This window comes from Arachis ipaensis, chromosome B1 (assembly GCF_059453495.1).
Source record: "Arachis ipaensis isolate K30076 ecotype BB chromosome B1, ASM5945349v1, whole genome shotgun sequence".
In the NCBI taxonomy this organism is placed as follows: Eukaryota; Viridiplantae; Streptophyta; class Magnoliopsida; order Fabales; family Fabaceae; genus Arachis; species Arachis ipaensis.
Window position 1 is genome coordinate 138,400,395 of NC_142436.1, and position 26,676 is coordinate 138,427,070.

A 26,676-nucleotide genomic window follows, 5' to 3' on the forward strand; every position below is an offset into this window, starting at 1 on the left:
TCTTTGTTGCTATTAATGTGATTAATCATTGACCCCGTGGCATTTCGGGACTGATCACCCCGGAAGCCAACAAAATCTTAAGTACCCAACATATAACGGCTAGTGACTTTAAAGCCAAACGGGAACAAGACCAATAAAACCAAAATTTCATGTGAATAAAAATGGTTAAAAATTAAAGGCATGACATCGGCCTAATAATAGTCGATTCATGACAAAGTGGTAAAAAGTTGAGCTCCTAATCCACAGGCTCTAAAATACCATACAAAACAAGGCGCCACATTGGCCCAATCACAAGAAGTACGAAATACAAAGGTTACAAATCAAGTTCTTGGGATATCAATGATTTTGCCATCCTTGATGGTCTTGAATCCCCGTCATGGAAGAACTCCTCAGTGCCCGGCAGAAGCTGGGAATCGATGAAGCCCCCAGCATTGAAGTTCCTCTCCATCACAGTGAGAACTCCCTCTAAACTAGAGGCAGACTTCCTCTTCCTAGGGTTCTCAACAATGGTAACCTCGGGACCCAAGTCCTCCTCGAGAATCTCTTCCGGTTGAGGAGCCACGCCAGCACTAGTGCCAATGATTTCCTAAGGCTGTGGGTGTGATTGTACCTCGGGGCTGGGGAGGTCAGAGCTTCGGCAGAAGAGGTCACCGAGCTGTCGCTGCTGTTCGACCCACTTGCTCGGCAGCCATGGACACTGAAAACCGAAAAGTAAAGTCGTTACAGAATGCAACTTAAACAAATCAAGCAAGAAGGAATCACAAGTGGCTACGAAGTAACGGCTACCCAGTAACTTACCTACATAGCTTCTACCCGTTTCGCGATCACCAATTAATAGATGGGGATTGAGGTTGTTTTTACCAAATATGGCCAACAGTACATCGGCGATATTCCGACTTTGCTGGCTTAACCCTTTGTAAGTACTCTTTATTAAGAAGTTGGCCCCAGCCCCGAAGCTCCAATAGGTCGGGATGCGGCGTTCCGTAAGTTGGTGAACATGGGTTTGCACAACCATAGCCAATCAGCGATTCGAGGAATGTCCATGTAAATGTGGCAGATACGCTCCCGGTCACCGGGAACGAATGTACCATAGTTCTCCTCTTCGGGACCCCTCCGTAAAGCAGGTCAAAGTTTTGGAACTACTAGAGCTCCTCGAGAGTTATTTTAGAAGCCGAATCCTTGACGTCTGAGGTGACCCAAAGATAACAATCCACCACGGGAACTCTTGGGACGGGCCGCACTGCCATACCTACAGTGGGGGCACCATTCAAAGTCAAGCTCGGGAGGACGGAAAGTCGGGTAAACCAAAACTAGCGCTACGTTCTACAGTATACTAATCTATGGTCAATCAAGAGTAAAAAAGCTATCAACTTAATGGCACCCCCCCATAACCTATTAAGCAGTAGCGCAACCCAAACAAGAAGAATTACAAACAACCTAAGCAATGAAAGAAGCAAACCTAAGAAAGGAAAGAAGCATGCAACAGATGCGGGCAGAAATGAAACCAGGATTAAGCCATCAAAGACAAAGATAGGTAATGTTTACCAGGGAAAGAGGAGATGAAGAAGAGCGAATTCCAAGAAAGTGCAGCGACACTAAAGGAAAGCGAATCTGGAAAAGCCTAGAGTGAATGCGTTGAGAAAGAAGAGAAGCCTGGAGAAAATGCCAAAGGTTGGAAGCAAAATAAAGGAATAAAGAGCGAAGCGAGAGAAGGAAGAACATTAACTGCCACTAAAAAAGCGCGAAGGTCAAGGGTAAAATGGAATTTTCATCCAAGCTTCAAATCAGCCATAATGAGCATTAAATGCTCGGCCCGAGAATCGAGACAACGTCTCTAGTAACGGACAAAGACCACGCGCTTTGGGGGCACGAATTCTACCACAGATTACTGACCCCTAGAGAACTAGACCGGTGGGGGCAAGCAGCTCAAACATGCTAGCCACGAGCTACGCCATACCTGGCACATTGGGGCACTGTTCTGATCCGGCCCAACGATGACCCGGGTCTACGCCCGAGCGGCCGACCCGATGGGTCACGCGACCCAAGCTAGGAAGGGACTTACTGTCCCTTCCCAATCCACGTGGAACCTGGACAGCTAGCAGAAGCTTCCAGAAAAGTGGGCCTGGCCCCAAGAGGCCCACCCGAGTACGGACTATAAGAGGAGAGGGACCTACCCCTCTCCAAAGGTACGTCACCTAACATATCCCTAATAGCCGCCTCTTATACGGACACTGACTTGAACGTTGGAGTCCTTGCAGGTGGCCCCACCGCTTCCTCAACTCGGTGACCCGGAGAAGCTCTCATACTAGAATCCATCCAAGACCAGGCCCCCGCAACCCCTCTATCCTGGTGCACTCCATATCCGTCCCATTTTGGATTACGAGCAATGGAACAGTATTATACAATAGTTTCGTTTTGAACTAATTTTCGGTTCATTCGAGATGCAAGTGTTTCTGAATTCGAATTTATATAATGGACAATTTTCGGTTCATTTGGTATTATACAATGGTTTCGTTTTAATAATATTTTCGATTCATTCGAGACGTGTGCATTTCTAAATTTGAATTTATATAATAAACCATTTTTGGTTCATTTGGTATTATACAATAATTTTGTTTTGATAATATTTTCGGTTCATTCAATCACCACAGAGAATCAGAATCAACAAAGATGTTAGCAAAATATTGGTGTTGTTGGTGATGACGATAATGATGATGAAGGAAGAAGAAGAAAATGAAGGAGGAGATCAAAGAAATTAAAATAAAAAAAACAGGAGGAGGAGGAGAAGGAGGAAGGGAGATGGATGTGATGGTATGGTGGTGGTAACGATGACAATGACGATAATGAAAAAAAAAGATGAAGAAAAAGGAGAAGGAGAAGAAGAAGAAGAAGCAAGAGGAGGAGAAAGAAGAAGAAGACAAAACTCCACCACGTAAACTAAATAACTTGGATAAACTTGGATGTAAAATTGCTTGAATGTGTAATGAAATTCTATTTATATATGTAGTCTATGCATGACAACGGTTAATATATATATATATATATATATATATATATATATATATATATATATATTTGTTCCACACAGTCATTAAATTATTTTAAATAAATAAATTTTATTAATTTATATATGTAAATTTTGTTAAATATAAATATAAATTATTATTAATAATTAAATATTAATAAAAAGTAATAATATTTATTAAATATGTAATATTTATATATATCTTCAACCAGAGAGAAAAAATATTTGTATTGTAGCATTTAAAAGAAGATAAAAATAGTAGATACTTTATCTTTATTATGAAAATGAAAAGTGAAAAAGAGATATAAAGACTAAAGAGGGAATAAGTCAAGGAATAAAAAACACTAAAAAAATTATGTATATATTAAAATTAATTATTAATATAAAATATATACTAAAATATAATAAATTAAAAATATATATATTTATTATAAATATAATAATGATTAATTTTAAATTAATATAATTAATTTTAAATTTTTAATAATTAATATAATTAATTTTAAATTTTTAATAATTAATTTTAATGTACTAATATTTTTGAAAAAAAAAATACTTGGTGAAATGATCCCTCCATCGCCGTCGTATTTTTGTGAGAGAGTAAGCGTCTATAATAAGGAAGTTATATAACTTTAATTTGATGATGCGTGGTATAAACAATTAATTTAGAGTTGTGTTATATATATTACGTATTAGCATAAAATATGGTTTTTTTTCATAAATTTATGTTTTTTTTAAATTATTTTTAATATTTAATTACATTTAATTTTATTATTAGTATTTATGTCAAAAATATTTTTAGATGTTAACTCTATATAAAATATTAAGAATAAAATTAAAAATTAAAAAAATGATACAAATAAAAAATATTAAAAATAAAATTAAATAAAATTAAATGTTTGAGATATATTTAAAAAAAAATAACAAACATTTAAAAATATATATATATATATATATATATATTACCTGCTTATTATTTTGTACAGAAAAATGATATTTTTTTCTTATAATATCAAAATGGATTAAAGAAAATTGATATGCTATTACTATATATAGGAGTAACAGAAGACAAATAGTTTAATTTGCAAGAAAAGAAAGTTAGGAATAGTGGATAAGACATACTTGTTAGGTACTAGATAAATGACACAGCAAAATATAGAGATGAAAAATTAGAAATTTGTATAAAATATGGAAACAATTGAATAACTTTCTTTGAGAATTACAACTTCTCTCTATCACAAGGAGACTACAATAATACTCTTTCTTGACAAAAGGAAAACACACTTCTCTCTATATATATAGGAGAAAACTACTCAAAGAAATATTATGTTATTCTATCTGGATGACTTGATTGAAATGAATTAAAGAAAAATTCAATTTATAGGTGAGTCTCTTCAATATGAACCATCCGTCAATTAGAGGTATATAATTCTTCTCTTTTTCAACCACTAAAATTCTAAGGTTATAAACTAAGATTGTTTATTACCTCTCATTTTATTTAGTTATTATTTATTTATATATTTTCTAAAATTAGCTTTACTAATTTTCACAATCTCCCACTTAAAGCTAATTTTGATAAATTTTCAAAATTCATGTTGCTCATGTATTCCATAGGCCGTATGAGGATCTACACCATTCAAACTTTTCTGTGTTGATTGGTTTTGTCATGGCATCTGCTAGGTTATCTTTAGTGTGAATCTTCTGCATATCAACACTTCCTTCTTCTACTACTTCCCGAACAAAGTGATATTGTACTCCAATGTGTTTTGTTCTTGAATGAAAGGCAGGATTTCTTGCAATGTGCAAGGCACTCTGACTGTCACAATACACAGAAATCTTCTGTTGTTTGTGCCTGAGTTCTTCTATCAACCTTTGGATCCAAATAGCTTCCTTGCATGCTTGTGTAGCTGCCATATATTCAGCTTCTGTAGTAGATAAACCTACAACAGTCTGTAATTTAGATAGCCAGCTCACAGCTCCTCCTGCAAGTGTAAACACATAGCCTGTAGTAGATTTTCGTTTATCAAGATCACCTGCAAAGTCTGAGTCGACATATCCATTGACAATGAATTCTAATCCTCCAAAACATAATGCAACATTTGAGGGTCCTTTGATGTATCTCAAGATCCTCTTAACAACATTCCAATGCTCTTTACCCGAATCTGCCATAAATCGACTTACCACCGCAACTGCTTGAGCAATATCTGGCCTTGTACAGATCATGGCATACATAAGGCTTCCCACTGCTGATGCATACGGTACTCGAGACATTTTCATCCTCTCTGCTTCACTACTAGGGCACATACTTGAGGATAATTTAAAATTCATAGGAAGTGGGGTTGAAATTGGCTTACATTCTTGCATGTTGAAGCGTTGCAAGATCTTCTTCAAATAATTCTTTTGCGATAGCCAAATCTTCCTATCCTTTTTGTCTCGGTGAATTTGCATCCTTAAAATCTTGTTTGCTGGTTCCAAGTCTTTCATATCAAACTCCCTAGCCAACTGTGCCTTCAATTCTTGGATTTGATCTTTGTTGGGACCTACCACCAACATGTCATCCACATACAACATCAGAATGATAAAATCATTATCACCAGACCTCTTGTAATAAGTACAATGATCTGAACTAAGTCTGTTGTATCCAAGGCTAATAATGAAAGAATCAAATCTTTTGTATCAACACCTTGGCACCTGTTTTAGACCGTACAGAGATTTAGTTAACCTCCAAACCAAGTTTTCTTTTCCTTGTTCTTCAAAACCTTCTGGTTGGAGCATATATATCTCTTCTTCAAGTTCTCCATGAAGAAAAGCAGTCTTTACATCTAATTGCTCTAGATGTAATCAAATACAGCACACATAGCCAAAACTACTCTAATAGTAGTTAGTCTCACCACTGGAGAAAATATTTCATTGAAGTCAATACCTTCTTTGCATTTTTTATCTATTTGAACAGTGGTTATCTCTTTAATAGTGCTATCATTTTCTTGTTCTTTTTGCAATTCATCTTCTACAAATATCATATCTCTACTGACAACTACCTTGCGGGCAGTGGGATCCCACATGCGATACCCCTTAACTCCGTCAGCATAACCCAAGAATATACATTTTCTAGACTTTGGGTCTAGCTTTGTTCTTTCTTGGGAATTGTACATCACGTACACAGGACAACCAAATATATGTAAAGAAGAATAATTAGGTGGCTTACCTTGCCACATCTCCATTGGTGTCTTTAATCCAATTGCAGTTGATGGTGACCGATTTATCACATAAGAGGCGGTTTTAACAGCTTCTGCCCAAAAAGACTTGGCTAAACCTGCAGTTTGCAACATAGCTCGTGCTCTTTCTAGGAGAGTCCTATTCATTCGCTCTGCTACACCATTTTGCTGAGGCGTTTATGCAACTGTGAATTGTCGTTGAATACCTGCTTGCTTGCAAAATGTTAGAAAATCACCATCAACATATTCTTCTCCATTATCTGTCCTTAAACACTTGATCTTCTTTCCAGATTCAAGTTCTAACTTTGCTTTGAACTCTTTGAACATCGCAAACATGTCTGACTTTTTCTTGATCGGGTACACCCATAGCCTCCTAGAGTAATCATCAATAAATGATACAAGATATTTTGCTCCTCCTAGGGACATCTCCGGCGATTTCCACACATCAGAATGAATCAACTCCAATATGTGCTTGCTCCGAGCAGTTGATCTACCAAACGTCAATCTATGTTGTTTGCTTGTAACGCAGTGCTTACAAAACGGTAAGTTTACCGATTTGAGCCCGGGAATGAGATTACGTTCTACAAGAATCTTCAAGCCTCGTTCTGACATGTGGCCTAGTTTGCAATGCCATATCATTGTCATTTCTTCTTGGCTTGTTGAAGCAACTGATACCTCTGCCTCTTGCAAAGTATCTCCCACAAGCATGTATAGATTTGCTGCAATCTTTTCTACTTTTATTACCACAAGAGCTCCTTTAACAACTTTTAAGATCCCACCTTCAATATGGGTCTTACAACCAAGTTCATCCAATTGCCCAATCGACAACAAATTCTTCTTCAAGTCTTTCACGTGTCTTACCCCTTGAAGTGAACGAATAGAACCATCAAACATTTTTATTTTGACAGTACCCATTCCAACAATTTCTAAGGCATGATCGTTTCCCATAAACACCGATCCTTCCGAGACAGGTTCATATGTACAAAACCAATCACGATGAGGAGTCATGTGCCATGTTGCTCCTGAATCAACAATCCAAACATCAGTGAGCTGTTTGCTACCTTTAGAACCAATTGTTGCTTCGCCATACAGGATTTCTCCATCATCAGAGGTGCTCGCAACACATCCTTGAGAACTTGATCCTTCTGGAATCTTCTCTATACTCTTCTTATTCCAACAATCTTTCTTGAAGTGCCCTCTCTTTCCACAATTGTAGCATTTGACCTGCTTCTTACTTTGTGACTTTGGTCTACTTTGACTCCCACTGAAACCACGCTCCATTGATCTCCCTCTTGTCATCAACAAAGCCTCTGCTTGTTTTGAGCTTTCTAATATATCTTCCTTATTCTTGCGCCTAGATTCTTCTTCAAGAACCGCAGCAACCATGTCATCAAAAGAAAGATAATCAGTCAAAACATTATTAGTTAAGTTAATGATAAGCTGATCATATGAAGCTGGTAGACTTTGAAGTAAGAGCTCTGCACGTTCGTTTTCCGCTATGGTATATTCCAACGATGAGAGTTGGGAAAATAGCGTATTTAGATTGTTGATGTGATCCGTTGCCGATGTGGATTCACTCATTCGAAGAGTATAAAGTCTTCTCTTCAAGAATATCTTGTTGTGAAGTGACTTGACTTCATATAATTTGGTGAGAGCATCCCAAATTTTCTTTGCTGTCTTTTTCTCTGCTACACTTGATAAAACTGAATCAGCTAGTGCCAAGTGTAAGTTTGCAACAGCATTGTTGTCCATCTCCTTCCATTTTTCATCTGTAATTCCAGTGGGTCTACCTTCAATTGCTGTCACGCAATTGTCTTTTCTCATAATGGCTTTTATCTTCAATTTCCATATGGAAAAATTACTCCCACTGAATTTCAGAATTTCATACTTTGCTGTCATTTTTTATACGGTAACTCGCAGCGGAAAAAAAAAAAGAAAATTAATCAGCAACCTTAGGCTCTGATACCACTGTTAGGTACCAGACAAATGACACAGCAAAATATAGAGATGAAAAATTAGAAATTTGTATAAAATATGGAAACAATTGAATAACTTTCTTTGAGAATTACAACTTCTCTCTATCACAAGGAGACTACAATAACACTCTCTCTTGACAAAAGGAGAACACACTTCTCTCTCTATATATAGGAGAAAACTACTCAAAGAAATATTATGTTATTCTATCTGGATGACTTGATTGAAATGAATTAAAGAAAAACTCAATTTATAGGTGAGTCTCTTCAATATGAACCATCCGTCAATTAGAGGTATATAATTCTTCTCTTTTTCAACCACTAAAATTCTAAGGTTATAAACTAAAATTTTTTATTACCTCTCATTTTATTTAGTTATTATTTATTTATATATTTTCTAAAATTAGCTTTACTAATTTTCACAATACTTTTTCTGTTTCAAAAGATGTGTTCATATATACAACATTACAACATGAAAATTTTTTATATAATTAAATGATTATAGTAAAATTTTGTTCATTAATTTTCTGGTGCCGTGAGTTATTTTAAAAAAGAAAAGCATGAATAAAGAAGTTGAGAGCGAGGATTTAGACGGAAAAAGAAAAGGATTTGACGAGTGTTACAGCGTTGAGCATTGAAAAACAAGAGCGCCTTGTGGAGGGCGAGAGTGTAGTTGCTTATGGTGGTGGCGGGGGACGGTCTTGGCTATGAGAGTGGCAAAGCCGGCAGTGAAGGCAGAGATGGCAATGGTGGCAATCATCCAGAGAAATATTTTGCGACTTATGATGATGCAGCCAAGATCCATGTTTTTCATCTTCTTATTCATTTTACTCTTGTGTTCGGGACTGAGGAGCCAGCTCCTTTCAGTCTCGTCCAGTGGCCGCAACAGCGCGGCCTTGTCAAGTCCGCGTTGCTGCAGCATGTTGTGGATTTTATCATCGTCCGCCGCATGAATCTCTAGTGGGCCACTCCATGAATCCCGTTCGAACATACTCGTAATCTAATCTAATCCCTAGCTTCACTTCAAATGCTTACAAGTTACAAACATATATACCATATAAACTAGTAAACAAATGAATTAATAATGCTCCAACCATAATAAGCAAATAATTAAGTGGCTGCATATATATATATATATATATATATATATAGAGAGAGAGAGAGAGAGTTTATGTTGACTTCTTCCTCCCGGCATTGCATCCAATCTCCTTAATTCTGATTTTCTGCATTCTTCTCATATTTAAATTACAACTATTTCATGTTTTCTATGTATACTTTCTTCGTCAACATTAAGTGGTTTCTATGCCAATAATCCTGTGAACGTGACCTGGGATGGAAGCTAAGAAGCTGCCATTTTTGTCTGTTTCTGAGTTCTTTTTTTATTATATTTGATTGCTGGCATGGGTTTATTGAACCGTTGGGGATCCAATGCATTCTTGGACGACGATACCTTTTCTGGTCCTTTTTTATTCGGGAAAGTATGAGGAGACAATATCTTTATTGTACAATACATACAATGGGGTTTAATTGAAATTAAAATTAAATTATGGGTAATTAATTAATTTTGATTTCTTTCTAATTTGAAATTTGAAACAAATTAGGATTACCGTTAGTTATGGAATCAGAACAACGAACTCCCTCCCTCAAGACGGCGTGACCTCCATTCTCTCGATTAATCCAAGAATCTCGCCGCTTCAGCCCTCCGTCCGACAGCACCGCCATTACCACCGGCAACCACAGTCGCCTACTCCCTCTCTCTTCCCTCTCTTCTTTGTTTCTTCCCTCTTTCTCCATTTCTCCTCAATCCCCTGTACGCTACCACTGGTCTCTATACAAAGCCTAACCCCGACGAGAAACCCCAATGCAACCCAGCAGCGGCTGAGCTCTGTGCCGCTGCAACACTGCCTCTGCTACCCCTCTCTTTTCATTCTTCCCCTTTCACCAACGCAGGTTCCATGCTTCCTCCTGTTCGTGTTCTTTCGTTTGTTTATTTTAACTAATTTTTAATTCTGCTTTTAGTGTTTAGATTAAGCTTAGATTAATGGATTGATACTTTTTGGATTCCAAAATATTTGACGGCTGATTTTTCTGGATTGATTGCTGCTTAAATTGAGTTTAAAATCCCTGTTTACATATTGTGCACACTATATGCTCGATGAAATGTTTGAGTGAAACTTTTTGTTTAATTCTTATGTTTGGCCGGTATTTGTCTTAAATTTTGTTATTTTTAGGCATTATAATTCAGAATTGTGTAATGTTATGCTATTTTTAATGATGTTTATATTGAGTTTTGACATGGCACTTGATTATTAGTTTTGTTTAAACACCAAATTAGTTTAAAATTTTAAATTTGGTCATTTGATTAGTGTAATTTAAGAAGTGCATATCATGTTTAGTTAAGTGAATTGAATGAAACTACCTATTCATGTATGTTTTAAACATTCCACATGGTTGCCATTAGATTATTTTAAATTCCCATCTTTATGCCTCCATGTCATGCATGCACAAACAAATTTGGTCACAACTCACTTCACACTTGGAAATATATGCTCTAAGTGGCTAGTTGATAAGTAATCACCCATGATGTGCTTGATGCCTAAAGACCCGCATGAATCTTATAAGTGTAGTATATTCTTAAATAATATAAAATAGAACTAACTGCATTGTTATTGTTAAGAGTTTTGCTGAAAATGTAAATTAAATAGAATAAAAAGAAGCATGCATGTTTAGATTAGGAATATATGTATGAGTATACATGATGGATGGCCTATGCATTAACAATGCAACTGAGTAATGAAATAAGTGCATGGTGGTTGTATGTGTTGCTTTTTGATATTGGTGGTACACAGTGTGATGTAGTACAGAGAATAGGGATAGTTAAAATACTTATATAATAGGTAAAATAAAATAAGTAATTTAGTTACTATCAATAAGTGACGTTGATACATTTTTTCCAAGTTAATATGGGTAGTATGATGTGGGTCAGTTATATTTGTGTATCTTTCTCTATGGAGTTTAGAGAGGATTTTTTTGCATCCCATTTACTAATTGTTTATCTAAATAGTTTTCATGATTTGATTTGGGTGTTTATTTCATGATTATAGGCCATGTCACTATTGGATGTTACTGAGGTTGGAAGTGAAGAGATGGATCCTGGCTACATGGTTATCTTCAAACAGACACGTGGGATGTTCATTTCTATAGGCGATCGGATGTTCAATTTACTTGTGAATGCGGATGATTATTATTGGCTTTCTATTTCTATGTGATGAATGCTATTTATGACTTAACTGACTATCGTGGTTTGCAAAAGCTTTTCCATTAACACGTTAATTTAGTGGGTATTTGGTCGTGATAGGGAAAAAAAATAACGCTACGGTATTTTCAGTCAATCTGAATGTTCATTTCTGCTTGATTTTGGATGTTCATTTTTCACATATAACCGGATGTTCAATATCATAGAAGTAGAACAAGGGATTGTCAGGTTTCACATTCATCCATTAGCTCACTGTTGCATCTGTTCAAAATGAATCAAATTAACTAGTCCCAAGATCAAATATCATGAGGGCAATGCTTCACCAATTCAACTCATTCAAAATAGGAAAATGAAAAACATATATCCTTAAATACATTCATAATTAAAAAAATGTCATAATAATAACTATCTAGATGGTAACTTTCACTTTCAATCATTATGCTTAAGAGAATCCAAAAAAACACAATCACAACAACTTAACAATAGTTATATAGGATCCACGGTTATGTCCCTCTAATTGCACAGGGAAAAAAATAAAAACCAATCTGATGTCACGCCGCTGACACCTGAAATACATTGCAATATGTTTTCAAATTAATAACCAATAAACAAGATAGATAACACGACAATGTAACATTTAAAGAATCCAGTCAATATTTGGTACCGAATCCAAATTCCTTACAACAACATGGCAGCCCAATAAATTGATGTCTACAGCCAGCAATATTGTTCCGAATATATATTAAATTAACCACTAATTTCAGTAAAAAAAAATGGTTATTTCTAACTCAGATCAGAACCAGGGTAAATCAGTTAAGCAAAAACTATAATTGAAAGAAAAACCATAATCAAACAAGCACTCATTTGACTGTGAAAACCAACCATCCGACTTCTTACTCAATTAAGCCACCAATTAAACAAGTAAAAATATCTATCATGAAGAACAATCAGCGAATACATGTATAACACCCATAAACAAAAAGGATTCCATCAGCATCAGTTTAATTGGTCCAACAGACCGGGTCAATCAGCTACCAAGATAACAATCATTTATGTTAAATATTCTAACTCGATTCATCAAAATGGCAGCCCCATAACTCAATGTTTACATCCAGAGACAGAAACGCGAATAGATATTAAATTAGCCACCAATATCACTTAAAATTAGTATTTGGTATCTCATATCAGAAGCCATATTCGTATCATACATGCATTATTTTACAAAAAAAAAAATACAAACCATAAAAGAATTAACAAAAAAAAAAAAAACAACATCCGATTCAATCCTCAAGTGGACCATGTAATAAGCATATCTAAATAAAATAAAAACTATAATCAAGCATGGATACATGTGAATGTGAAAACCAACAATCTGATTACCTACTACAGTTTCCATCCAATTAAAGAGGCAAAAAAAATCTATCATGAACACCAAACATCCAATACCCAACTAAAGTAACCATCCAATTACATGGAAAAAAAATTTATCATTATCACCGAACATCCAATAACCTACTAAAGTAACCATCCAATTATGGTCAAGAATAAGAAACCAGTGATCAGCTGGTTTACGTAACATCGCATCGAAAGGTCCACACCGGACGGAAAAATAAAATGCTATTTAAACTAGCTTAACAACCTTATTTCAACCTTCCCGCTCAAAAGTTATATCAATTGCAATGATCTCAAACAAGAACTAGTTTCACATGCCCGAACATACTAAAATTCTATATACTACATTTTCACCATGTAAAATCAAGCAAATAAGTAACATACACTCTCTACACTACAAACTGCAAGGTGAATGATGTTTCATGAAAGGAAGAAACTAACCCACTTAACGTGCTCGACGACGATATAGTTCTGCTGTTCGTGTTGGTCCCGGTAAATAGTTCACGTCAGGCGGCGAAACTGTTAAATCAATTGCAACAATCTCAAGCAACATCTAATTTCTCATCCTCCAAAATAATAAAATTCCATTTATTTCTTTTTCACCATGTAGTTTCAGAAAAATAAACATCTTAAACACTCTATAAAACAAGTACCAACTGCAGGGAGTAATCATGAAAAGAAGAAAGTAAAGCACTCAACTTGGATGGTCGAAAAGGTTCTGGAACACGTTTATTGGCGAAACAAGAAATAGATACGCAGCTGCAAAAAGTACACCGGTGATGCTTCCGCCGAGGGCGATCAAGCGCGGCGCCTGGTCCCAGCAACTCTCGTCGGCAAGGAGGAACGAGCTTGCAATCCCGACGCTGCTACCGATGGAGATCGATCGCAAACAACGGGTCTCCAACGCAGACGTGTTCCAGGTGCTGCTGCAGGTTCCGATTTGGACAGCTAAGCGGCGGTATGGGGGAAGGTGAGAAGCGAGGAGGAAGTATTTTGGTGGTAAGGTAACACGGTAAAAAGAGTGAATTGGGGGTAAATTTCTTTTAGAAATTACAATTAAGTTATCTGAGTGTTATTATTATTTTCAAATATAAGTGGGTTAGATAAAAAGTCTATTGTACATGTTGTATATATATGTCATTGTCTACCTAGCGGGAGTCTTCTGGTAATGTTATAATCAGGGGGCTTGATTCAATTAAACCACGGGAAGCCTGAGGTTCTCCAATATGCAGTGAATGCAGCCTTATTCAGTGATTATATGGATGCTTCCAATACGCCTGGATGGTATTGTGGACCCAATTTCTTTCCCACAGATCCCACTCGTGTTCTTCGTAACTTCGCTAAGACCCAGGTATAGGTCGAATATGATTGATTCCTTAATGGTTAATGGGAGGTTGATAAGGAACCAGGCGAGGATCAAGACGGCTATTCGAGACTTCTATAAGGGGTTGTACCACCAGGAGACATCGCCAGTGATTGGGTTCAGGGACGGGCTTGTAAAGCAGATCAACGAGGAAGAGGCACTGGAGCTAGAGATGCTGCCAACTGTTGAAGAAATAAAGGAGGCAGTGTGGGATTGTAAGTCAACAAAGGCGCCAGGTAGTGATGGGTACAACATGAACTTCATAAAAAAATGCTGGAATGACTTAGGAAGGGAGTTCACTGATGCGGTGCTAGGCTTCTTCCTTTCGGCTACACTTCCTAGAGACTCGAATGTTACGTGGGTTACGCTGGTGCCAAAGTTTACTGGAGCCAGAGAAATAAAGGACCTCAGGCCGATTAGTATGGTGGGGTGTGTCTATAAGGTCATATCCAAGGTGTTGGTTAGGAGCATGCGAAAGGTAATGCCGGGGTTGGTAGGAGAGACTCAGAGCGCCTTCGTTAAGGGCAGGAAAATCCATGATGGGGCCCTGATCGCCTGTGAAATAGTGCACTAGCTAAAAACACGAAAAAAGAGCACCGTAATAATAAAACTGGACTTCCAAAAGGCTTATGATAGAGTCAAGTGGGGCTTTGTGGATATTGTCTTGCAGAAGATGGGGTTTGGCCAGAGGTGGGGAGGTTGGATAAAGGAGTGTGTCACCACTGCATCTATGTCATTGCTTGTTAATGGATCACCTTCAAAGCCTTTCAAAATGGAACGGGGTCTACGGCAAGGTGACCCGTTGTCCCCATTTCTGTTCGTGTTAGTTGTGGATGTTTTGCATCGAATGATTGGAGAGGCGGTGAGGAATGGCCGTATAACTCCGTTACTGCTTGGTAGAGATAATATTGAGTTGTCTCACTTGCAGTTTGCAGATGATACTATTCTTTTCTGTCCGCCTGATGAGGGGACCATCAGGAATTATCATCGGCTACTCAGATGCTTCGAGCTCATGTCGGGATTGGCCATTAATTTTGAAAAGTCCAGCCTTATACCGGTCAGCTGTGAGAGGATGTGGGTCCGGAGGATGTGTCGGTTACTGGGTTGTAAAGAGGCTTCATTACCAGTCAGATATCTGGGCATTCCCCTGGGAGCAAATCCGAGACTGGTTAAGACATGAAAACCGGTGATTGATAAGGTGGAAGACAAACTGAGTTTGTGGAAAGCAAAAACTCTTAACAAAGCAGGTAAACTGGTCCTAATTAAGGCGGTTCTTAGTAGCTTGCCGATTTACTACCTCAGTTTATATAAGATGCCAAAGACAGTGGCAGAGAAGCTGATTTCCCTGCAACGATGGTTCCTGTGGAGTACTGAGGATGGGAGATACGGGGTACCGCTCGTGAAGTGGGAAGTGGTTATGGCTCCAAAGAAGGCAGGTGGGTTGGGAGTTGGGGATGCGGTGATTCGAAATACTGCATTGCTGTTTAAGTGGTGGTGGAGGTTCTCGAAAGAAGACTGTCCCTTATGGAAGAAAGTGGTATGCTCTTGTAATAATATGCATCCTACAAGAACGGTGGGAGGACAGCCTACTCCCACGCGAGGGGGTCCTTGGAAGGATATATGCCAGCTACAAGTTAGTAAGCCAGGGCTGAGAGATTAGATGATCAGTGGGTTGTCGATGGAGTTAGGGAATGGCAGAACAATCCGATTCTGGGAGGATAGATGGCTACCGGCTGGAGTATTGAAAGATATGTTTCCTAGGCTTTTCTCGATCTTAACTCTTCATGAATCTGTGATAGCAGACTGTGGCTTTTGGGATGGGCTAGTGTGGATTTGGAGTTTCCAGTGGAGGAGAGAGTTGTTCCAGTGGGAGTTGGACTTAGTACACCAGCTTCATGAGATCTTACAGTCATTCAAGCTTACAAATGGGAGGGAAGATAGTGTGGTATGGAAATTTGATAAAACAGGTGACTACTCAACAAAATCCTTTGTGCGAGTGATGCAGGACGAAGTCCTACCGGAGGAGGTTACCAGCTATAGCTTCACTAGTGCTGTTTGGAAAGGATTTGTCCCCCCGAGGGTTGAACTCCTTGCTTGGTTTGCGTTAGTCGAAAGGGTCAACACAAAGGATCGACTGTGCAGATTACGGGTTATTGACCAGCAGGACAATAGGTGTCTTCTCTGTGGTAAGCCTGTGGAAACCGCGTATCATCTGTTTCTTAGTTGTGAGATTACATGGCAGGTGTGGTGTGCTTGGCTAATGGCCTTTCAACAAAGGTGGAGCTTTCCGGGTACTTTGAAGGAACATTTTGAGAGTTGGACGAGCTTTCTAGGAAGGAAGGTAGATAGGAAGAGATGGTTCACTGGATTCTTTGCTGTTATCTGGACAATTTGGCTAGAAAGGAATGACAGGCTCTTCCGAAATAAGAGTTCAAGAGTGGGGGACATTATCAACAGATCGTTTACGTTCTACGAAGAATGGAGTGGTGCTGAGCCATTTGGGTGTTGATGGCCAGGTCACAATGTCTAGAAGTTGTATGTTATCTTGTTTTATTCTTACTATAGCTTTGCTATCTGCTCCACTCTGCTGTGTTGAGCTCCCTTTGATTAAAAAAAAAAGACCAAGGTATAGGTGATCGTTATTATTAAATCAAGGTGATAATTAAATAAATAATGATAATGAATTCGTCTATTGTAGATTGATTACATACTGGGGAAGAACCCTCGGAGGATGAGCTACGTTGTAGGGTTTGGTAGCCATTACCCAAAACATGTGCATCACAGAGGTGCTTCCATACCAAAGAACAACGTTAAGTACAGCTGTAAAGGAGGATGGAAATGGCGGAACACATCTAACCCAAACCCAAATACAATTGTTGGAGCAATGGTTGCCGGTCCGGACAAGTTCGATGGCTTCCATGATGTCCGTACTAACTACAACTACACAAGGCCAACTCTTGCTGGAAATGCAGGTTTAGTCGCTGCACTTGTCGCCCTTTCTGCCCATCATGATGCTAAAACCACGTCCGCCACCGTTATTGACAAAAATACCATCTTCTCCGCCATTCCTCCAATGTTTCCCACTCCTCCACCGCCTCCAGCACCCTGGAAACCATAACAAGCTCCTATATATATCCACCCCGGTCCGGTCAGTCGGTCACCACTCCTAATAAGCGTCTTTCTTCAAATATGCATATGGATACATGGACATTAATTCTTGTATTCTTTAGATTTTAAATGTGAAATCAATTGCATGTGGATATTAATAAAGGAATTAAAAATAATTCATCAACCGGCTGCTTAGGTTGTGTATCCTGAAATAATTTTTCTGAATGTAACAATGTATTCAATTTACATGACAACTCGTGTAGAATAAAATAAAAGATGATGATAATAGGGAAAAAGATATGTTAAGGAAGGTTGGGTTGGGCTAGGGTCATTGTCCATGTGTGAGCTGTATTCCCAGTGTCTCCAACGGTTCAAATAATATAATATTATTTAGAAGGCATAGTTGGAATGAAGTCCTTCTCTCAATTCACATGACAATATGACATTATTGACTTTAGACCACTTGTCCGCGTTCACCAACACCAGCCAGGCACCACCGCCACTATGTGATTTCCTAATATCCATCCCTTTTCATATTTTCATTTCTGTTAAAAACTTTAATTGAACTAAACAATAGAAAATTATTTATTTTTGTTGGGAGCTATCTACATTATAAAATAAGACAAAGAGATTAGCTGTGAAAGAAAATAAATAAAGTGAACGAGAGAGAAGAAAGTAAGAAACGGAGAGAAACAGAATGGAATATTAGCTCATCAAATATTCGATAGTTAGCAAGTCCACTCATTATTTAGTCTTCTTTAGTCGGCGATCGGAGAATCCCATTTGTTTATTTATATGTCTATGATTTATGATTGTAAGTAAGCAAGTAAGTTAGTAGCGAGTAGATTGGAGGCTGTCTTCTTCTTCCATTGGAGATTTGGAATTGAACTGAATAATAAGAGGAGGAGGAGGAGGAGTAGATGAGTATGTACGGCAGGGATCCATGGGGGGGACCACTGGAGATCCATGGGACAGACTCCGCCACGGACGACGACCGGAGCCGCAACCTGCAGGACTTGGACAGGGCGGCGCTGTCACGGCAGCTCGACGAGACACAGCAGAGCTGGCTGCTGGGCCCCACTGAGACCAAGAAGAAGAAGAAGTATGTCGATCTCGGCTGCATCATCGTCAGCCGCAAGATCTTCGTCTGGACCGTCGGCACCATCGCCGTCGCCGCCTTCCTCGCCGGATTCATCACTCTCATCGTCAAGACCGTCCCCCGCCACCACCACAAGGCCCCTCCTCCCGACAACTACACCCTCGCCCTCCACAAGGCTCTCATGTTCTTCAACGCTCAACGCTGTATGTAGCCCCACCCTTTCTCTTTCTTTCCTTAATTAGATCTCACTTTATCCTAATTCAGTAATTTCATTTTCACCTACCTTGATGTTGATTGATGGCACCACGCTAAATCAATTAGGATTAGGATTAGGGTTAGATTATCAACATCAGTCAGAGTCAGTCACTGAAGATTGAACATTTTTTCATGTTGATATTGATTTGTTGTGTGGCTGTTGTTGCGTGTAGCTGGAAAACTCCCAAAGCATAACAATGTTTCTTGGAGAGGGAACTCTGGTCTGCAAGATGGGAAGGGCCCCGGGGTATCTGCCGCCATCAAGGATCTGGTGGGTGGCTACTATGATGCCGGAGACGCCATCAAGTTCCACTTCCCTAAATCCTTTGCCCTGACCATGCTCAGCTGGAGTGTTATTGAATACAGTGCCAAATACGAAGCTGCCGGCGAGCTCGCCCATGTTAAGGACATCATTAAATGGGGGACTGATTACCTTCTCAAGACCTTCAACAGTACTGCTGACACCATTGACACTCTTGCTGCACAGGTAGATTTATTCGCCTTGAACTAACCAACTGACTTTGAACTATGCATCTCATATGTGATTATTTTCAATCTTGGCAGGTTGGATCTGGGGATACTTCTGGAGGGAGCACCACTCCAAATGATCATTATTGCTGGACTCGTCCGGAGGACATTGATTATACACGACCTGTCACCGAATGCTCGAGTTGCTCGGATCTTGCAGCAGAGATGGCTGCTGCGTTAGCTTCTGCCTCCATTGTGTTTAAGGACAATAAAGTCTATTCGCAGAAACTTGTTCATGGTGCCACAACACTCTATAAGTTCTCGAGGGACCGCAGAGGAAGATACAGTCCACGTGGTACCGAGGCTTCAACATTCTACAATTCAACCAGCTACTGGGATGAGTTTGTCTGGGGAGGAGCTTGGATGTATTTTGCCACTGGTAATTCTTCCTACCTTAATCTGGCCACCAAACCTGGCATTGCCAAGCATGCTGGTGCTTTCTGGGGAGGCCCTGATTATGGTGTAATGAGCTGGGATAACAAGCTTCCTGGTGCTCAGGTAATTTTTAGTGCTCCTTCAGTTATAACCTGTAAGGTGTCCGAAGCTTACTCAAGTTGTTTGTAAATCAATGGAGAAATCTCTACTGCAGGAAGTTTATTAAATTTGCATTTCAAGCTAAGTTCTGAGCTGAATAATGTGATGGATTTTACTCTGGCATCTGTTTTTCTGATCTTAACTTCATTTTGGCATAAGACATATTCATGTTCTCACTGGCTTATCTATTTGGCTTCCATAATTACACCTTAGGCAGAAATGAAATCTGTTTTCGTTTTACTTTTGGACTGAATTGCTGCAAAATATGTAGGATGTTCCCTTGTTTTTAATCATGCTGTAGTTCATAAGCATTTTTGACCAAATACTTTTGATTGCTTTGCTCGACTTTCTGAAGCTATGAGTTCTAGTCATATGAACAGGAGTTAGTAATTTAATCTTGTCATCCTGCATATAGGTTCTTCTGAGCCGGTTGAGGTTGTTCTTGAGTCCTGGTTATCCATATGAAGAAATTTTAAGTACATTTCACAATCAGACCAAGATTTTTATGTGCTCCTTCCTACCAGTTTTCTCAAGCTTTAACAGAACAAGAGGTAAAAAGAAAAGAAAAATAAAATTCTACTTCAACACTTGTATCTGGGCTCCTTCTCTGTAAGTTCCTCCAATTATTACTCTAATGTGAATATTGGGTATTTTTTTCTTGGCACTCAGGGGGCTTGATTCAATTAAACCATGGTAGGCCTCAGCCTCTCCAATATGTTGTAAATGCAGCCTTTTTGGCTACCCTATTCAGTGATTATCTTGAAGCTGCTGATGCACCTGGATGGTATTGCGGGCCCAATTTCTTTTCGGCTGATACTCTTCGAGACTTTGCAAGGACCCAGGTATGTACGTGATATTCTGCTTTCAAATTTTGTCAACATTAACTCTGCTAACTTCCTTTGCCAATTTCCTGGGGTGATTTTGTAGATAAATTACATCCTTGGGAAGAACCCTCGCAAAATGAGCTATGTTGTTGGTTTTGGTAACCACTATCCAAAACATGTCCATCACAGAGGTGCTTCTATACCAAAGAACCACATTAAGTATAGCTGTACAGGAGGCTGGAAATGGAGGGATACATCCAAGGCAAACCCAAATACAATTGTTGGAGCTATGGCTGCTGGTCCTGACAAGTTTGATGGTTTCCATGATGTCCGTAAAAACTACAACTACACGGAGCCAACTCTTGCAGGAAATGCAGGTTTAGTTGCTGCACTTGTAGCATTGTCAGGTGATAAAAACATAGGGATTGACAAAAATACAATTTTCTCTGCGGTACCCCCAATGTTTCCTACAGCACCACCACCTCCAGCACCATGGAAACCATAAGGTGCTATGCCGTTCATTATCACTTTCCACCAAGTACCGTAGCGACATCAGTTCATTGGTTGGCATGGACAAATTGGAAGTTGTGGGATAAGGCCTTTGAGAACATCTTTGACTTGAGATTAGCCTTAAGAATTTATAGAGGTACTTGTGAGTGTTTCTTCATTTAAGCATTATTGTTATATACTTAGTACATATGTATCAAATCTTGTATTCTTTAAACTTGCAGAATGAACAACATGGAAGTCTGACACTTACAATTTACAATCTTACAGTTACCTATCTCAGACTCTGTTTACCTTTTTTATATTATAAGTAACTCATGGTTTGCGTAATTTATTTGTTTTAAATTTCTTGCCTGTGGTTCTCTTCTGCACGGGGACAGTCCCAGCAGCTAGAAACCAATTTGGCCTTTTATAATTTCACTTTGAGCAGTATTGGAAACAAGAAACCCTCGTCATATATAGAAAGGAATCAGAATCGATTTTAGCCTGAAATAACCAACAAAAAACATGCAGAGTCTATACATGACCAAATAGATTAGAACAGATTTTAGGAACCCTTTCCCTCATAGGAGGCAAGAGATAACTAGTTATTTTTGCATAGCATACGTTCGACAAGATGGCCAGTGGCAAGCGTGTCTTCTGCAATGAGTCAGTAACTTACTCTTACAACAAATCAAAATCAGCGGAACGCATTAGCTGATTTGCTTTTCTATTCCTCAAACTATTTACAGTGATCAGCTGATCAATCATGGACGTAAAAAGAAAGCCTGGAGTTCAAAAAGAATGTATCCTATAGCAACTTGTTATATATACAATCATGAAAATTGAGGCGAGCTATTGGACTTCACAAGAGGACGTGACCTCATTTCACAACTACCTCCCTCAGATACTAAGGGAACTTCACCATTCAAGGAAACTTCATCATTCAACTCTATCATTTTGAGTTCACGTAAGGTCCTCTTTGCATAAACGGTGAAGGCAACAATTGCAACAATTGAAATGATGAAAGAAATAAGGCTGTATATAATTTCCAGAGTGTTTAGGTGACGCTTCCCTAACCCTACTTCAGCCAATGTCTTCATTAATCGACCACTGCAGGAAACAAACACACATACATATGTAAGTCTATTTCAAAAAATAAATTAAACAAACCAGCTCGAAGCTGTCACATTGGGATCCATGAAAACTCACAAAGTTCTCATATTTTCATACAAATGGAAATAAAAAAAAAAACTCCAGGTTTGATCTAAAGAAATAACACGAGTTCTTTACCACGATAGCTCCTTTTATTTTTCTTCAGAGCATTTTATATTCAATAAAATGGTGAAACTGGTAGAAGTTTACTACAGTACACACTAAGCCATTAAAGGGCCAAAGGTCAACCTGTATATGTAGAGGAAAGCTTCTGGCACCATTCCAGCAACTGATCCGCATAAATAGGGCCAAAACTTCACATTAGTCACCACAACAGCATAATTGAATATAGTATAGGGAAAAGGTGAGAGCCTAAACAAAGCAACCACTTGAAATTGATAGAGCCAGTTTCCCTCCCCAGCAAGCCTAATCATTGCTGCATTACGAGGCCATCTTTTTAACCATTGCTGCACAATACAGAACCAAAGATCACAAACAAAATGTAAAACCTACTTTGAGAAAACACAACCCAAAATTTTAGAGGATTTGTTATCATATAAGAAACAGAGAGACTTACATGAATGCGGTCACGGAACCGTAGTCCAATTTGGTAAGGCAGGACCATCCCAATGGTTGTTCCACCCATTATTATAGCAAAGCCAAGGCCATAACCAAAAATCATCCCTGCCAGCCACATAGAGGGGCCCGAAGGAAGCAAGAATACTGGCAGCAAAGCTAGAGAAGCAACAAGTATAAGGGCAAGAACAGGATGGCCAAAGGAAGTAGCTTCCCACTCCATGATTGGGTAAAGAACCTGCAATGAGAAACCTCAACGCTTCAAAGTATGAATTTTATCATAGTTTTCCAATCATCCATCTTGAATGCATGATGATGCACAGGGCCAAGAATATCCACAGGTCCATACTAAGCTGCTTGCTCATATACAAATGATAGAATAGTAGTAAAGATAACGGTGTTATGAGTATTTTTCTCACGCCCTTCAAGATAATTACCAGAAAAAGTTTCCTAGTGACATGTTGAAAAGAGTTCCTTATTACACTGCTCCTTCGAATTTCATCCATGCCACAACATATTAATTAGCATATGAAATCAAATGCTAATGGTATTATATCATTCTAAAACCCGAGAAATAGTCATAATATGAAATGTTGAAACAGCAAAGTTGGCAATAACTCACTGCAAGCGACTGTAGTACCAGAACAGAATCATTGTAAGAAGAGGAAGTACCTTTCCAAAAGCAAATGGTACTCCCCATTTCACAAGAACAGTAGCAAGTATAACAGCGAGGCAGCACCATAACAATGTTTTCATCCACCAACACAAAGATTTAACTTTTGATTTTGCTTGAGGGTGCAACATCTCGGCTTCTTCAGCCCTTGGTATATCAGGTAAGACCAATTTATCATACTCGCTATCAATATTTTCCAACATCTTTGACGATTCTTCGGTGATCATTGTGATTCCAGAATGCTATACAGGGAAACAAAAGCAGAACATCAGCAAATTGCAGAGTCTAATAATTCTATGCTTCGAAATTCAAATTGCATGTCTAGTTTACATTTTTAACGTTCTGAAAGGAGAATCACAAAATACCGGGAATTGTGTAGTCTTATTGTTGCTGGCAGATGAGATCCACATTACATTACAACAGAAACAAGAGTGCACCGAACGAAGATGTTGTGCATGCCTTGTAACTGCATGCAGATGCAGAATTACGTACAAAGATTGAAGAATGGAATTTCAGAAATTCATCAGCATGGGATCCTCTGCATGAACATTTATAATTATAACTAAAAAAACAATGAAATAAGCAAGCTTATATAATAAATAAAATTTAATTCTAAGCCTGAAATTTTTTTTTTTTTCTGCATTTAGGGTTTATGAGCTAAAAAAAATGAATGCACAGAGAAATCTTTCACCGCTTTTGTTTTGCATTTAAATTTGATACCACAATGTCTACGATGATGAACCTGCACGATCCCCAAACTTGAGAAAACGATTTCCTGCATTGAGATGAGAAGCAAAGCGTGGCTACAGCATTCAAAACGCAGCGTTATTGAAGGATGAAATATTAATTTTTATACAAGTTTTCATACTAATTCCATACGTAAATTTAAAAAATCATTAAAAAATATTTGGTCCAGATTAACCACTCTTTTTTATTTTGGTATTGGGTTTTCAATATGTTTTTAAACAATGTGGAGAAAGAGGACTTTTTAGTCTATATTTAATTTTAATTTGTTTTGTTGTAAGGATTTAGTAAAAAATTTGATTTAGTTCTTATTTGTTTAGTAGTATTTTTAAAAAGTTTAAATTTAACGGAAAAGCTCTACATCCATGTAAAAATTACATGGATAGTATCCAAGTACTTTCCACTTCACGCCTCACACACTCGTTTGTTTTACACGCGCCTCATATAACGTATATAACATAATCCTTATTTTGCGTAATCAACCTTTCTCAACGTAAACCTTTTTCGCCTTCTTGTTCTTCTTCTTTTTCTTCCTGTTCTCCTTCTTCTTCTTCAACCTAATTAAATTCGTTGTTCTCCTCTATTCTCGTTTTTTTTTTCTCTGCATTATGGATCTGGATCGACTTCAACGTAATTAGCTTCGTCGTTCATCTTCTTCTTCGTTTTTTTCTTCGATCTGTACTTCTGAATTGAAACAATGAATAAATCAACTTCAAATCAGTTGAATGAGTGCAATTTGGATAATTCTTCTGAAACACATCAATTTGATGAGGTTTGGATCATTGAATTTTGAATTGAATTCAATGGAATGAAATTGCTAATTTTATTTGAAGTGAATTGAATGGATTGAGGTGATCTATATCTGAATTTAATTGAATTGAATTGATAATATGTAACTGTGAGTAACTGTGAGTTTGAGTAACTGTGAGTAAATGTGAGTAACTTTTCGGTTCGATAATTACGAAAAAATTGATTCACCATGTGCATGTGTTCGATTCGGTATGCAGAAAGGAGTCTAAAAAAAATTAGATGAATATAGTGTTTAGAGTTTAAGGTTCATGGTTTAGGGTTCAGGGTTTAGGGTTTAGCTGTTCAGGGTTTAGGGTTTAGCGTTTAGGATTGTAGGGGTTTAAGGTTTATGGTTTTAGGGTTCAGTGTTCAGGGTTCTGGGAATAATGTTTAGGGTTTAGGGTTTAGGGTTCTGGGTTTAGTGTTTAGTGGTTTGGGGTTTAGTGTTTAGTGTTTAGGGTTTAGTGGTTCGGGGTTCAGGATTTAAAGTTTAGGGTTTAGGGGTTCAGTGTGTTTCAAACTTTCAGTTCGCCAAGTGTATCAATTTCGGTTCACCGTGTTTAGGGTTGAGGGTTTAGGGTTTAGAGTTTAGGATTTAGGGTTTTAGGGGTTTAGGGTTTATTGGTTCAAGGTTCAGTGTTCAGGGTTCTGGTTTTAGTATTTAGGGTTTAGGGTTCAAGGTTTAGGGGTTCAGTGTGTTTCAATATTTCGGTTCTCCCAGTGTATTAATTTCGGTTCACTGTGTTCTTTTCGAGTTCATAATGTATTGGTAAATACAATGATTGCAATCACTGAGAACCTGGATTAAAACAGTAGTCAGACAGTTCCAATAGATATATAAATTAACATCTCAGATGGGTAATCCATGTTGAATTAAATATAAATATTAACATTAACATTTAGATTAATATTCACATATATACATTTGAAGTAAGCATTTTTTTACTTTTTAAACAAGTTAAACAAAATATTGTTAATTACAAACAACTAATCCTAGTATATGCTATTTACTATCTAAATTCCCAAATGTGAATTTACAATAAGGGCTGGAGAGGGCCATATTGGAGAGGGCCATATTGTTAATTACAAACAGCTAATCCTAGTATATGCCATATTTACTATCCTAGTATATTGCTAGTCTTATTCCTTCAGATTCCCAAATCACTTGGTTTCTAATTTTATTCATTTCATGCAACAGAATGTGCGGACCATATTGGTACCTGAAGCTATCAAATCTCTCCCTACATTTCAATTGAAAGGAATTAGTTACATAAGAAATGAACCCAACTAAAATCAGAAAAGAAAGAAGTTTATAAATTTAGAAAGTACTAACTTGTGTCCAAGCTCTAGATTTATATCTCTTTCTGCTTCTGATCTTTTGTGGATTAATTTTTTCAAGCCATTTCATCACATATATCCTACAATCATAGCTAAGCAAGAATTGAGTATAATACTATTAATAGTGTACAAAATAAAACATATTAAAAATAGTACTATAGAAGAGAATAATTCTTACTTTGTACGTTGACCATTTAGTAGGATATACTCTGCTTCTACTCCCAATCCATCCTCCATTAATGGTTCTCCCCCATCATAAACCCTCATCTGAGAAATTATTAATCCTTGAAAGGTATGCAAAAATTGAAAAAAATAAATCAACAACACTCAACTGAACTCATTT

At 37.9% G+C, this 26,676-nt stretch overlaps 3 protein-coding genes across 3 annotated transcripts in view; 2 read left to right on the forward strand and 1 right to left on the reverse strand.

The window, feature by feature from the left end:
• Positions 1-9,204, reverse strand: part of LOC107619611 (endoglucanase 25) — a 65,636-nt gene extending 56,432 nt beyond the window's left edge. The window contains 2 exon segments of the mRNA XM_016321914.3: positions 8,837-8,889; positions 8,891-9,204. Of these exon segments, the coding sequence (XP_016177400.2) occupies positions 8,837-8,889; positions 8,891-9,204 (367 nt within the window).
• Positions 9,205-11,176: 1,972 nt separating this feature from the next.
• On the forward strand, positions 11,177-17,632 carry LOC107619853 (endoglucanase 25-like). The gene is made up of 5 exons (XM_088503099.1): positions 11,177-11,194; positions 11,318-11,377; positions 13,613-13,793; positions 14,043-14,212; positions 16,923-17,632. The coding sequence occupies exons 1-5, from the start codon at positions 11,177-11,179 to the stop codon at positions 17,340-17,342; spliced, it is 849 nt and encodes a 282-aa protein (XP_088359225.1). The 3' UTR covers positions 17,343-17,632.
• A 123-nt stretch (positions 17,633-17,755) lies between these two features.
• On the forward strand, positions 17,756-21,356 carry LOC107637222 (endoglucanase 25). The gene is made up of 6 exons (XM_016340659.3): positions 17,756-18,634; positions 18,860-19,173; positions 19,251-19,712; positions 20,164-20,299; positions 20,418-20,590; positions 20,676-21,356. The coding sequence occupies exons 1-6, from the start codon at positions 18,253-18,255 to the stop codon at positions 21,075-21,077; spliced, it is 1,869 nt and encodes a 622-aa protein (XP_016196145.1). The 5' UTR covers positions 17,756-18,252; the 3' UTR covers positions 21,078-21,356.
• The last annotated feature ends 5,320 nt before the right edge of the window (positions 21,357-26,676 follow it).

Bases quoted from the DNA above. Each gene is read 5' to 3' on its own strand.
- LOC107619853 (XM_088503099.1), top strand. The intron at 11,378-13,612 runs GTTATCTTCAAA...AACAAGAAATAG, and splicing joins AGATGGATCCTGGCTACATG to ATACGCAGCTGCAAAAAGTA. The intron at 14,213-16,922 runs GTATAGGTCGAA...CGTCTATTGTAG, and splicing joins GTAACTTCGCTAAGACCCAG to ATTGATTACATACTGGGGAA.
- LOC107637222 (XM_016340659.3), top strand. From the start codon at position 18,253: ATGAGTATGTACGGCAGGGATCCATGGGGGGGACCACTGGAGATCCAT. The intron at 19,174-19,250 runs GTAGATTTATTC...CAATCTTGGCAG, and splicing joins TTGACACTCTTGCTGCACAG to GTTGGATCTGGGGATACTTC. The intron at 20,300-20,417 runs GTAAAAAGAAAA...CTTGGCACTCAG, and splicing joins AAGCTTTAACAGAACAAGAG to GGGGCTTGATTCAATTAAAC.